The sequence below is a fragment of the Platichthys flesus genome, chromosome 16 (assembly GCF_949316205.1).
Source record: "Platichthys flesus chromosome 16, fPlaFle2.1, whole genome shotgun sequence".
NCBI classification, from domain to species: Eukaryota; Metazoa; Chordata; class Actinopteri; order Pleuronectiformes; family Pleuronectidae; genus Platichthys; species Platichthys flesus.
Window position 1 is genome coordinate 5,703,050 of NC_084960.1, and position 14,529 is coordinate 5,717,578.

The window sequence follows — 14,529 nt, forward strand, 5'->3', positions numbered from 1 at the left end:
TGATTTCAATTGTTGACCTTGATGATTTTGGTTTCCATTGACCATTGTTACACCATTTTGTTCCCAACTAATTATACACTGTACATTGGTAAAGATTTTCAACTGGAATAATTTGTTCATCAAGATCTGATGTGTGATTTAAGCGTTTTCTTTGAGCATGAAATGAAAAGTTTTGTTTTAACAAGAAGGTATCATGCTCAACCGTAAAAAGTTTTACATTATAACTTCATCAAGACTATTTTGTTATAACGCGGAATTAATGTGATTTCAATCTAAATGATGACAATGTGAACCTGTAGGCACAGAGCTCTATTATGGTTGTAACTTGTATCAGGCTTAATAGAAACAAGATGCATTTGAATCCAGTGTGGCGTGAACTTCATGCTGCAGGAAGTGGAGCTGACAGGAGGGTCCGTTAAAGGGGAAGTGGTCTCCAACCGTTACTTAATTTTTTATAGTCCCGACCTCAGGAGACGAAAGATCTCAAGGGAAATGGTTAATAAATAGTTGAGTGGGGACTGCGTCGTCAGTGAAACCTGTTTATGCTCCCTGGTTTGAACTTCGTTTTTTGTATTTGTACTAGAAGCAGATTGAAATAGGTCACTGTGACTACTTCGACTACTGGGGACAAGGGACGCAAGTCACAGTAACTTCTGGTGAGTACGAATCTAATCCATTTGGGTGAAAACTATTCAATTTTGTGTATACTTTGACTCCTTTTTGTGACTACAATGGTGAAAGTCACAGGAGGTAATTGTTTTTAAGGTTTTAAAGGGTACGGGTAAGGGTAAGATCTTCTGGCTCTGAAAATGTAGCAACTACAGAGCTAAATTGTTTATTTCGATATATGTGGCGTAAAGCTATTTCAGTGTGATAGTTTTTGTATGTTTAATCCATTGGTGTAATGCACTGTGACTACGCTTTTGACTACTGGGGTCAAGGCACGACGGTAACAGTCACATCAGGTAAGTCTGTTACTTTTTGAATTGCTCTTTTTTGTAGATTTGGATTGAAAAACTTGAGAAACAGTTGTTGTGACACCTGCAGATAATGAATTTACGGTACAGGTGAACTCAATTCATGTTTTGGTGTTGAAAGACATCGCGATTTGTTCCATCCCGCGAATCCCAATCTGCAAATTGAAATGTGTCAGAAGCTAGATTATCATGAAATAACCTAGGATGAAAAGGGTAGATATCTGGAAACAAGTTCATGAACGCAGTGGTTAAGTTGTTGTTGTAGTGCGACACTTCGGCCAGCCGACAAAATTTAGTTCCTTGAAAACAAATTCACAAAAGTTATAGACTGGTCCGTGAACTTCAGTTGGATTTCAATCGCATGTTGTTAAAATCAAATTGTTAAGTGGGGTAATGAGTTTATGTCAGACGTGTGATTTCTCCATCTAAAATGTACAGTAGGATTATTTTAAAGCGTTTAAATTATAATTTCTCATCAGGTCAAGTCTTCATTCAAAGGGGAATAGTTTTAACACCGCATGTAAAGTTCAAACACAAAACAGCCATGGTTTCATTAGAAAACAATGATACATTTTTTGGATCATTTAAACGAGAGAAATTCAACTTTAAGATCACGCTTTCGTGATCATCATTGGTAGATGGTGACTGTATTAACTGGCAACTAGATTCAGCACTGTGCTACTATGGTGCTTATGATTACTGGGGAGCGGGTACCACGGTAACAGTTACTTCAGGTAAGAAAATGTTTTAATCTCATACATAAATGCTGAAATTGAACAACATAACTATTGTGCTATTATGCCAATGATTATGTGTTTAGTTTACACCTTATTTCCTCCAAAATGTAATTTCAAAGTTGTGTACGCTTTAAAGTTCTGCATTTAAAGTAATTTACCTTTTTTTTTATCTAGAGGGAAAACGGCATGAGCGTGAATAATATGTTAGAGGTGGTTAATTTTAGTGCAACAGAAAACTAAATAATGACCGTTGAAATACCTAAATGCACACAATAGGAGGTCCCCTCAAAATGTCCACAGTTAACTTTCTAAGTCTAATGCCCTCGATGCAGTGCTATGTTTGGGGACTGACAAAAAGCTTGATTGCCTTCTTTCTGTCTTAGTCAATGCTTGGTGAAAATGTTCTGTCATTTTTCTATGTTTTTATTTATTTTTTCTTCCATTCTTAGCCACTTCGACCAAACCAACTGTGTTCCCTCTGATACCATGTGGTTCCGGGACTGGAACTACGGTCACTCTGGGCTGCCTCGCCACCGGCTTCTCACCCCCCTCACTGACTTACGCATGGAACAAAAATGGAGCTGCCTTGACAGGTTCTATTCAGTACCCTCCGGTACTGAAAGGCGAGCACTACACAGGAGTCAGTCAAATCGTAGTCCCGAAACAGGACTGGGAGACAAGCCAGTCCGGCCAATACAAATGTTCTGTGACACATGCTGCAGGAAATGGAGAAGCTTTCTTCCAAAGGAAAGGTAAGACCTATCTATAAGTTCTATATAAATCTATCTGAAGTTAAGTTTGGTAATTGGTTTGAATTGTAGCAGGTTTACATGGCAGCGCTTTGAGCGTAATGAAAACTGAGTTTCAATTTTAATGTTTTACAATTTTATTATTATTATTATTATTATTATTATTATTGCTGTGTCAATTATAATTAAAAAATGTAATTTATTATTCCGTAAAAAATAATGCATTACTCCTTATCAAGTAAGCACAATTTGGTAATAATCTAACCTTTAACAGTGAAAATAACAGTATAACGTAAGACATTCATAGGATAGGGAAGATTTAAGATTTAAAATTAAACAAGGAAACACATTATTAATTTTAAATGTTAGTCTACTTGAATAGTAGCACATAGTGAACAGTGAGGTGGAATGAAAAGGCTGAAACTCGGCCGTGTGTTTTCAGCTTCTATTCTGGTTTCTATTAATATACTCTATAACCTTTGCTCCTGTCTCAGGACAGACTATCGCAGGGTTCTCTTCTTTCTTCCATTTGTCTGCTTAATCTCAGTTCTTCCCAATTTCTGCCTCCCCTCATTTTCAGTGTATATTGGTAATTAACATTCAAATGAAATATGCGTGTGCTTGCCTGAAAAGTCAATGTATATGCAGAAGCCAGCATTAAATCTCTGATTTTTAAACATGTAAACGTGTTAACTATGAAATTCTTATATTCCTTTCTACTCTTATTGCGCACTTTCGTAAAAACAATTCATTAAGGACTCCAATCCAGGTGCTTGTTTTTGTTCTACTTGCATAGCATATAATCAAAAAGAAAAGTCCTGAACTCTATTCAAAGTCAACATTAAATCTAGATTACACAGTCAATGTAGCACATTGTTAATCTCTGCTTCTGCATATATATTATTCCCTGCTTCCGCAAACATATCTATGTATGTGTTTGTTTTTCAGTGTCAGTATATAAGACACCCGAGCTGAGAGTGTCGGCCTTGTCTGATGAGGAAAACGAGGTGTCCTTCATCTGCACTGCCACAGACTTTTCACCTAAAGCTCACCAGATCAAATGGCTGAAAAATAAAAAGGAAGTCACTGACAAAATCTCTGAATACACATCAAAGAAAAGCGGGAATGGTACAGAACTGTACAGTGTAGCAAGTATTCTCACAATGCAATCCGCTGACGTGCCTGCATTGACCGAGATTACGTGCGAGTTCAAGGGGAAAAACGCAACGGGTGATGTATTCACTCGTGACTTTCTGAGCTACAGCCCTGGAGGTCCAAGTAAGTAAATGTCTGTTTTATCCACATTTATTTTCTATTTAAATGGATTTACACTGATGCCTCTTCAATAATTTCCCACTCAGCAAGCACTGAATGCCCTAAAGCAGACGTGGAAGTAACAATCGAACCCCCCAAATTGGAGGACATATTTGTAGAGAAGAAAGGTACCATAATATGCCATGTTAAGGCCAATAAGCCTCGTGTTGTGAAGATATATTGGGAAGATCAGAATGGAGATGAAATTGCCGGTGCCTATATGGAACCGAAAAATGGTGAAACAACACACAGCCTTCCTCTTGGCATCACATATGTCGAATGGAGCCAGGGGATTAAGTTCATCTGTGTTGTGGAACATAGTGCAGTGATTGATCCTATAAAGACGCCTTATGAAAGGAAAACCGGTAAGACTACGGTGCACTAAAACAAATATGTTGTTTCATGCAATTAAGAGACTTTAGAAGTATTATTTCCAAGTTTATTTATTATCAGACATTTCTTGCAGAACTGTAGGCACTTTCTATGTTTGTCAGGAGGCTTAATTGTGCTCTCATGCTTGCAGGAGTGCTGACTCAACGTCCGTCAGTGTTTATGATGCCACCAGTAGAGCACATAAAAAAAAAAATGGTTACTCTGACTTGCTTTGTGAAAGACTTCTCCCCTGAAGAGGTTTTCGTTTCTTGGCTTGTTGATGATGAATTGACAACAGACGATTTCAATACCACAAACCCAATTAAAAACCATGAATCCTACTCGGCTTATGGCCAGTTATCAATCAGCCTCGACCAGTGGAAAGAGGCTGGCTCGGTGTACAGCTGCGTGGTTTACCACCAATCTCTGGATTCCAATACAAGAGCCATTGTCAGATCCATTGCCTACAATACATTTGACAAACTCAACCTGGTCAACGTCAGCCTGAACATACCTAACACGTGCAAGGCCTAGTAGATGCTATTTTGTGTCCTCTGCTGTTTGTTAATGTTTGTTGCTTTTGATATGACATTGTGTGTGTGTGTTTTTAATGCAGATTCAAAATCAAAATAAAAAAAAGCCCTTTGCAACTCTGTTGTTGTTTGTTGCATGCAGCTCATGTCTTATTCAACCAATATTTGGAAATACATGTTTAGTGCACAGTCATTGCCGTCCAATTGCCACACAAATAAGGCGTTATTACACAATATATTCAGCCTTCAAGCTCAAATTGTATTCCCTACAAAAAAAGCAATCACCACACCTCACTAACTTTAGGCATTTAGGCTTTTACATGTAGATGGTGCATGAACACTTTTTGTGTCTTGGTGTATGTGTGTTTCTTCTACTGGGTCTTGCACCCCAAACACAAGATAGATAGATGACAAAACCACAGCTCCTCTGTCCCTCAGTCAAACGATGAATATTTCTCACAAGCTGACGAATCATACCACACCAATAATTGGTCTTTCAAAATTAAATCAGCATCACAGTAGGACAACTAAAAATGTATATTTAATGATAGGACATGCAGAACTATTGGCTGGAATCCTTTATACACTAATAAGTCACAGGTCATACATTTTTTTAATTTGATTTATTTTTCACTCGTGGCTGTGGCTCAGGAGATAGAGCGAATCGTCCACTAACCAGAATGTGAGCGGTTCGATTGCCCATGTTCCGCATTTGTCCAAAGTGTCCTTGGGCAAGATACCAAATTGTAAAAATATTGTAATGGTCATAGCTGCTGAGATTTGGTTCAATGGTGGGTTTGGAGTTTCCTTGATATTTATTGAATGATTATTTTACGTTACATCTAGAGATCCTGATTGAATGGGGGAAGGCCACGACAGCAGAAGTTGATCACATGGGAAACACTGCCATCGCCTTCATCATTCTCTTCCTCACCTCCATTCTGTTCATCATTGGAACCACTGCTTTCAAGGTAACAATGAGTCTTAGCACAGATTTTTTATTATTAGATTGCACAGGATAAAATGCTTTATTTACAACTTTATTTACCTCAGCTGAAAACCCCAATAACAGAGAGTCTCCTAATAGTAGAAACACAATACAAATTAAGATAATAACTGACTAAGGTCAGCAGAGTATATGAAATGTTCTCTGTGGTATAAAAGAGTTATGTCTCCTCAATTATAATATGAGGGCTTCAAAAAGACCTGTAAAGGACTTTGACTATATGTTATATATGACTATATTTTGGATAAAACTATAATGGACAGAATTACAAAGAGGTCAGACAACATGTATGATTCATACATAACATTTGTATTTTTTATACATGCAGTAATGCTGTAGCCGTTAAGTGCATATGTTCATCATATGATACACTTAAACCCCAATATTTAGTGCAACAAATGTCAGGAATTCAAGATTTTTTGGTCGAATATTATTAATCCATTCTTTTAATGTTTTTTTTTGTCTTTTCAGGTTAAATGAAAACAGGCGAGCTTTCTGTACAGTAATACGTTTTCACATATTTTTTTCTTTTAAATGCAATTTCCCCCTTTTCCCATTAAAATGTTTGTCTTTTTGAAAATAAATGTTAAAATGCAGTTAAATGATCCAGATAATGGATTTTTTCTCCTCACCATTACTTTGAAATGGTTTGCATCATCCAGTTTGAATATGTGTTATACAATACTCATAACTGTTTTATTAAATATTCTGTCTTTGATTATTATTGTATGTTATTACATTATTGTTATGTAATAAAAGGTTATGTTCATCACCTCATCAGCAAGTCAATTTGTAGGTTTAACAGTTGGTTAGTTTTCCAGTCACTCATGGACTTGAACACAAAAGGCTTCGCTAAAGTCATGAGGCCATATGAAATCTATATGAAACCTTATGTAAACAGTTCTGAGATATTTAAATGTACACTTTGTTTCTGTTACTGGCATAACCACACCTCACACCTGGTATCTGTGATGCACCATTGCTTCTTGCATTGTTTCACTTCTGTATTTTGGTACTATTTTGAGAGCTGGGTGTTACTCAATGCTTCTGCTTGCCGCTAGCCGTGATCACTCAGCCCTGTCATGCCTTAACATCTGTGCAACCGACTTCCAGCCCTAGTTCCACCTGACTTTCAGAAACCAGCCACTGTTAAAGAACAACTCTGCCATCTAGCCAAAAAACAATGATATTACAGTTTGCCTTGAGGCTGTTCAGTTATTCACTTGACCAAAATCTGAAGGTATGTATCACTGAAGAGAACCTTTTCAGTTCATATTCAAAACAGTTACATCTAAGCTATGTAATAAGGCAAGTAAAGTCAAATTAATCTATGCTCTATTTCAGTTGTGCGGGTTGTCAAGCCAAACATCACACTTCATCCTGTCTGGGAAGGTGAATTTAGGGCCTCACCTGTCAGACTCATCTGCACTTTGAGTGGCTTCTTCCCCGGCAAATTGGAAGTGGAATGGCAAAGGGACAAACAGACCTTGACTATTACTCCAACTGAAACGAAGCTGCAGATTATCGAGGAAGGGGAGAAAACCTTCAGTCGAATCAGCGATATCGAGCCCGCGAAGAAAGAATGGGAAAGCGGCTCAACGTTTGGATGCAAGGCCCGACACAACAAACAGGAAATTACAAAAACAGTAAATATTTGTCAAGGTAGGTATGTTTATTATTTCAAGGCAATATTATATAATTAATGTTGAACAAAAACCAATGTTTCTATTAAGTTTTTTAATGTTTCCCGCAGTGTATTCGAGTGCCGCTGTTTCCATTGATGTGGAGATCCCCAGCTTCAGGACTGTAATGATGACAGAATCTGCAGTGACAGCAACATGTACCGTCCACACTCTGTTTGATGTCAAGGTGACCTGGGTGATGGATAGAGGACAGCGAGGCAAAGTAACCACGAATTCAAACGCAACTCATATTATCAGTGATGTGTCCGTTCCCTCAAGTGTGTGGAAACAACTCAAGTCTATAACATGTAAAGCTGAACATAAGTGCCTCGAGTCCACTGAGAGGACTGTGAAGGTTACAGGTATAGACGACTTTACAACATTGAAATTAGACACATTATAAATGCAGAGGATGGTAAAGTAGTCATTCTGCTTTTTGTATCATTCAGGTCCTGCAGTTACAGTTCCATCAGTGGAGATTAAGAGGTCCCTCCAAGATTTGCTTGAGGGACAAAGTGCTGTGCTCGAGTGCGACATCACCAATCTCTCCTCCAGCGACCTCTACGTCACCTTTCAGGCAAACGATAGAGACATCTCTACCAGAATGTTTGTGGACCTTCCTGTAGCCCCAGGCCTCCATTCAATCACCAGAAGCTTCTCCATTCCTCAAAGTCACAGGAAGAAAGACACAACTTTCACCTGCAAAGTCCAGCAAGGCTTCTCCTCCAAGTTCACCTCAAAGTCAACTGGAAATATATTTGGTGAGAGGAACTCCCATTGTTTCCCATAATTACTGTCGATTTAATGGTTCACTCTTGATTCATCACTCATTAATGAATCCTCTCTCATTTAGCGGACCCTTCTGTGGAGCTTCTCCTGGTCCCCAGTGAAGAGTCCGGACCACAGCAACTCTTATGCTCTGCATGGGGCTTCAACCCTCAAATTCAATGGTTTTCTGAGTCAAAGCAACAATCTTCAAAAAGCGACGTCACAATGGGAGCAGACGGACGTGTGACAATGACCAGTCAACTCAATATCCCCCAAACTGAGTGGAAAACAGGGAAAGTCTTCACTTGTAAAGTGTCTGACACGTCCCTGAGAGAAACTGTCCACAAGAATGTCAGCCTCTGCTCAGGTAAGAACATGTGGAGAATCACAACCTCAGCTGTCTACTGAGAATAGTGTCTCCATCCAAACAGTCCTTTAACTGAGCTCAAAGTATCAGGTCAATAGTCTCAATATACAGGATAACCCACATTACCACCATGTGGTTTTACATCTTCACCAACCCGTAAAGTTGCAGGGAATACAGTAACAATTTCCCCTTCTGTTCCTGAGTCATGATGTTGAATAACAGCCGGAAAAGTGTTTTTGCTGAACATTACAATGTCACTGTGAAGCTGACCTTTGACATTTAGAATATCAATTTCATGACTTCATGATTTTATCCAATTAGACGTTTGTTTGAGACCTTGCCACAATCTGCATGAACTTTTCATTAGGGAAAGAATGTTTGTTTTGTAAAGATACAGTGACCTGGCGCTCTATCCATTCAAATCCACATTCATTTATCTGTGATTCAGTGTCAGCATTTGTGCTTAATTTGAAGAAATGCCCTTGAGGTGTTCCTGCAATGTTGTGATCACAAGGCCACAACTTTGAGTGAAGAGACAACTGTACGACATTTAGAAACATTCCCATCAGGTGTTACTGGGATACCAAATTTAAAAGGATTTGACTGATATAGAGATGTACACAGACTGACGTATGGAGAGACAACCCTGACGACAATTCCTGCTATCGCTGACACTGGTGCATACAAGTGACAGAGTTTCCTCATGATTTGACCTTGCATCGTGAATTTTAATTCTTGTTTGTCGCAGTGTATTCGAGTACCGCTGCTTCCATTGATGTGGAGATCCCCAGCTTCAGGACTGTGATGATGACAGAATCTGCAGTGACAGCAACATGTACCGTCCACACTCTGTTTGATGTCAAGGTGACCTGGGTGATGGATGAAGGACAGCACAGCAAAGTAACCACGAATTCAAACGCAACTCATATCATCAGTGATGTGTCGGTTCCCTCAAGTGTGTGGAAACAACTCAAGTCTATAACATGTAAAGCTGAACATAAGTGCCTCTCATCCACTGAGAGGACTGTGAAGGTTACAGGTATAGAAGACTTTACAACATTGAAATTAGACACATTATAAATGCAGAGGATGGTAAAGTAGTCATTCTGCTTTTTGTATCATTCAGGTCCTGCAGTTACAGTTCCATCAGTGGAGATTAAGAGGTCCCTCCAAGATTTGCTTGAGGGACAAAGTGCTGTGCTCGAGTGCGACATCACCAATCTCTCCTCCAGCGACCTCTACGTCACCTTTCAGGCAAACGATAGAGACATCTCTACCAGAATGTATGTGGACCTTCCTGAAGCCCCAGGCCTCCATTCAATCACCAGAAGCTTCTCCATTCCTCAAAGTCACTGGAAGAAAGACACAACTTTCACCTGCAAAGTCCAGCAAGGCTTCTCCTCCAAGTTCACCTCAAATTCAACTGGAAATATATTTGGTGAGAGGAACTCCCATTGTTTCCCATTATTACAGTCAATTTAATGGTTCACTCTTGATTCATCACTCATTAATGAATCCTCTCTCATTTAGCGGACCCTTCTGTGGAGCTTCTCCTGGTCCCCAGTGAAGAGTCCGGACCACAGAGACTCTTATGCTCTGCATGGGGCTTCAACCCTCAAATTCAATGGTTTTCTGAGTCAGAGCAACAATCTTCAAAAAGCGATGTCACAATGGGAGCAGACGGACGTGTGACAATGACCAGTCAACTCAATATCCCCCAAACTGAGTGGAAAACAGGGAAAGTCTTCACTTGTAAAGTGTCTGACATGTCCCTGAGAGAAACTGTCCACAAGAATGTCAGCCTCTGCTCAGGTAAAATGGGATTATATCAATATCCATGATCAGATTCATGCATGAAGTGTAGAATAGATATTATACTGTTTCTGAGTCATTCCTTAGGAATTTGAGACATTTCTTACCCATGATCACAACTTAATCACTGTTGAGTTTTCTCTTTAATATCATGTTCTGTTTTCAGTAACTCCAGCATCCTCTCAGATAGTTGGCGTATTTGTTCAGGGACCTCCACTCAAGGAATTCCAGAACAAGGGACAAGTGACTATCACCTGTCTTCTTGTCGGATCTCGTCTCAATGATTTCAACATCACCTGGAAATTGGATGGGGACAAATCTTCTCTGTTCCATAAAGAGCCACCAGTGGGGCACAGCAATGGGACAGAGACTTTGAGGAGTGTCCTCAATGTGTCCGCAGAGGACTGGCATGCACATAAACAAGTGTCTTGTGAAGCAAAGCACCTATGCTCGAGCCAGGGCTACGAGGGCCATACAAGCAAAAGTAGAGGTAGTGTTTCTTTTCAGATTGTTGTTGGATGTTGACATCTATTTAGAGTTTAACTCATAGTTAAAGAAATCAAATTCCCCATGATGCCTGTGCTGACTGTGAATAAATGGTTAGACTGAAATAGCTAAAAACAAACATTTATTTTTCTTTCTCAAGTTTTTCATCAACCAACAGTGAAGATAATACAACCAACTGCCTCTGAGCTTTCTGCGTCAGATGACCTCCAACTTATTTGCCTCGTCTCTGGGTTTTACCCATCCAATGTCATCGTCTACTGGGAAGGGAGTGGCCAGAGACTCCCATCAACTCGCTACACCAACAGTGCTGAGTGGACATACACAGGGAGCGGCACTTATTCAATGAGCAGCCGACTGAACATATCCAAAACTGAAGATAAGAGCTCTACGTATTCATGCTTTGTGAGACATGAATCATCTGAAACGCCTTTTAAAAGCACTATAAAGAATGTGTTTGGTGAGTTGAGGATTATCATTTAATAGAAATCCAGGTCAATGTTATTGTTCATCATACCCTAGAGTTCCTCGACCTTCTCTGGTCGCAGTAGGGCTGGGAAATAAAATAGACCTATCAATAATTTCAAAGATATTTGTATCAATAGCAAATCAAAAGGTAATATAAATTAAGAAAATAGGCATTTTCACTTTTAGATTTTAAACCTCTAAGCATTCTTCTTCTGATTTCCATCATTAAATCATTTGTCTTGCTCCATTACATTCCTCACCTCGAATGAATGAAAAAACTAAACATGAATGATGCATTTATTACTATCTCCTCCAGCTACAGTCACTCACACTGAACCTTCAGCCACCTTGCTCCAAGGCACAAACGAACTTGTGTGCCTGGTCTTCGACTTCAGCCCTGCATCCATTAACATCACATGGTTCCTTGATGAATCCGTGCCACTGTTGGACTACAACACTAGCGAGCCCCACGAAAGCCAGATTGGAAAGTTCTATGTCCGAAGCCACCTTCGTCTCCCCAAAGGCAACTGGTTACCAGGAGCAGTCGTAACCTGCAGGGTGTCCCATGCAAACACCACCCTATCCCTGCATATATCTAAACCAGGTGATGGCTTGTCTATTAATTCACTGCATATACTAGGTCAACCACCTATTTCCCACATTGACTATTTTATCTCTCTTTGCAGTCCTTGGACCATGGTTCTAAAGTCAAAGTAACTAAGAATTGTTATTTGAATTATTTTACAGACAACTTGGAGCACTGCACCTTCTTCGATGAAATTATGAATGCTGATGTGAATCAAGATATAGATGTTGAAAGCTGGTATATGGCTTTAACTTTTATGCTTCTTTTCTTCAGTTCTGTCATCTTTGGTGTCTCAGCTACCATGATTAAGGTGAGTGAATGCAATTTTCAGTTTGTTTCCATATGTTAAAAGCAATTTTAATATATTTTTTGTAATTACTAATGATTTCCTGTTTTTTTCTTTTCTTCTAGACTAAATAATGGTGACTGCGGGACAGATCCCATGCAATGGACCAAATGTGGATATTGCCTGAACAGTTTCAACTTTATCTCTTTTAAATTCTTTTTCACTTTCTTCTTTAGTTTATGTTTGTATTATCGTGGACTGCATTTATTTTTGATTCTCTCTTCAAATGTCAGCTTTGAGTTTTAAATACCAATATAATGAAAATATATTCTATTACTGGAGTTGTTCTTGTATTTCAACAATAAAACAAATGATCTACACATTTTGACACAGTATTTATTCTTCACAGTTATAATCAGAAATGCAGTCGATTGCCTCGAAGTGCCTATACACGCCTCTATTACTCACCTTGTCCACATGAGTGAGACAAAGCTCCACACACAACATTGCTGATTTACCACCTCTATGAGAAACACTAGTTGTGAGGTAAGATGCTGAGGTCTTATTTTAACTTTCTAAATTGTATGATACAACGGTGCATTCACTTAAAAACACAGACACTCTTTGTGTCTCTTTTCCTTTCCATACATACAGTCACTGTAAATGTGTGCCCTGTCTTTGAGTTGGAGTTGCATGTTTGGGTAGGCATTTGTGTACCTTGTGGGTTTTAAGGAATTCACATCTGGGAGGGATGACACTACGCACATCAAGGCTCACTATTGGCTGCCTCTGGAGTGATCTGGCACTGTGCATGCCCCGATTGGCTAGGGACGCCATGGCAGCCAGCCCATAGCTGTGACGCTGTTGCTGGGATGGAGTCACAGCATGCTGTTGCCAGTCTCTGTGCCAAGGGGCCGGTTACAGGGTAGCAGGGAACCATGCCCAGCAGGCAGCCTGAGAGTGTCTCCCTGTCTAATGCCCCCATACCCTCCTATTCTCTCATACCAAGGCCCTCCTTCTTGGTCCTTGCTTGACCACTTTAATGGGTCCATATAAATAAGGATAAGAGACAAACAAACATATTCACACATTCGATAAGTACCCTGTCGTCCACAACTGCTGTTGGGGCATCACTGAGCAAGGCACTCAACCACAACTATCCAGTGGCCAGTAGTTGAAGGCAGTGGCTGTACAGCAGCCCACAGCATCAAATATTTTGAATTGAGTGTGAAACAGTGCAGTCATGAAAAGAGCTGAATGCTCAATCAGCTTAAACTGGGAATCAAAGATCAAAAATACATGTACACAGACCTTATCTTAACACACACTAATCAAGAGAGAAGCAGTCAAACATTTGTAGCTTTGTAAAATTTCCTTTCAGACCATAGAGTTTAGAAGAGGCCAAAAAGAGAGAAAGATGGGTAAGAATTTATCTTGAATTAATGTATGTTGTCATTCCTATTCCTATTTCTGTATCATCTTCATACCAAATTTAGAGCTCTGTCTCTCACACACACACAAACACACACACACACTCACACACACACACACAACACTGCACGTGTGGTCGACAGCAGTAACACCAATAAAGGTCTATCAAAAAGTTATTTTTAGTCTGAGAAGTGTGAGCCTATTTTGTGCAGATATTTCTAAAATGATTAGCCATTGAAGATAAAATCCATCTCAGCATAAACCGCATCGCTCCATCTATTTCCTGAAAGCAAGAAGCCTTTTAGTAAAAAAAAATACCAGAAATAAAACATGTTTCATTTTGGGAAATTACAGTTTGAGGTCACATTCTTCACCCTCCCTTTCACAGGTTGGGTAGATAGTTAAGAGGAGTATTAAGCTTGAAGGAGTCAGTCTTTCCATCAGGATTAGAGCAAATAAAGAGTGAACAGCAGATTGAGACAGTTAAATCCAAACTGACTCTCCATGTTTCCTTCCTGTGGTTCGCCTGATGGATTCACCGGTGTTGTACTTCTTCTTTTGATTTTTTATGGCAGTGCCAAACAACGTCTTGGTGCCTTAGCGCCACCTTCTTAACAGGAGTGTGGATGACCTGAACCATGAACCATGGACTGTATAAAATATGCTATAAATCATATTGGGCGGCTGTGGCTGAGGGGTAGAGTGGTCGTCCTCCAACCTCAAGGTCGGCGGTTCGATCCCCAGTCTGAACAATCTGCATGCTGAAGTGTCCTTGGGCAAGATGCTGAACCCTGAATGACCCCCATAGAATAACAAAGTGCTGGGATAGATGCACTGTATGAATGTGTGTGTGAGTGGGTGAATGTGAAACTGTAGTGTAAAGCACTTTGAGTGGTCATCAAGACTAGAAAAGCGCTATATAAATACAAATCCATTT

General features: G+C 39.6%; 1 protein-coding gene and 1 gene segment (V, D, J or C); both read left to right on the plus strand.

Annotated features, from left to right (window-relative positions):
• Window positions 1–841: 841 nt before the first annotated feature.
• Window positions 842–4,799, plus strand: LOC133970642 (immunoglobulin mu heavy chain-like). The segment is given in 5 exon segments: window positions 842–965; window positions 2,164–2,466; window positions 3,412–3,741; window positions 3,825–4,142; window positions 4,301–4,799. Coding segments are annotated over 5 exon segments (1,395 nt in total).
• A 1,812-nt stretch (window positions 4,800–6,611) lies between these two features.
• Window positions 6,612–12,541, plus strand: ighd (immunoglobulin heavy constant delta). The gene is made up of 13 exons (XM_062407610.1): window positions 6,612–6,928; window positions 7,033–7,350; window positions 7,442–7,732; window positions 7,820–8,131; window positions 8,224–8,505; window positions 9,254–9,544; window positions 9,632–9,943; window positions 10,036–10,317; window positions 10,484–10,807; window positions 10,964–11,281; window positions 11,606–11,893; window positions 12,037–12,185; window positions 12,287–12,541. The coding sequence occupies exons 3-13, from the start codon at window positions 7,498–7,500 to the stop codon at window positions 12,293–12,295; spliced, it is 2,802 nt and encodes a 933-aa protein (XP_062263594.1). The 5' UTR covers window positions 6,612–6,928; window positions 7,033–7,350; window positions 7,442–7,497; the 3' UTR covers window positions 12,296–12,541.
• Window positions 12,542–14,529: the final 1,988 nt, after the last annotated feature.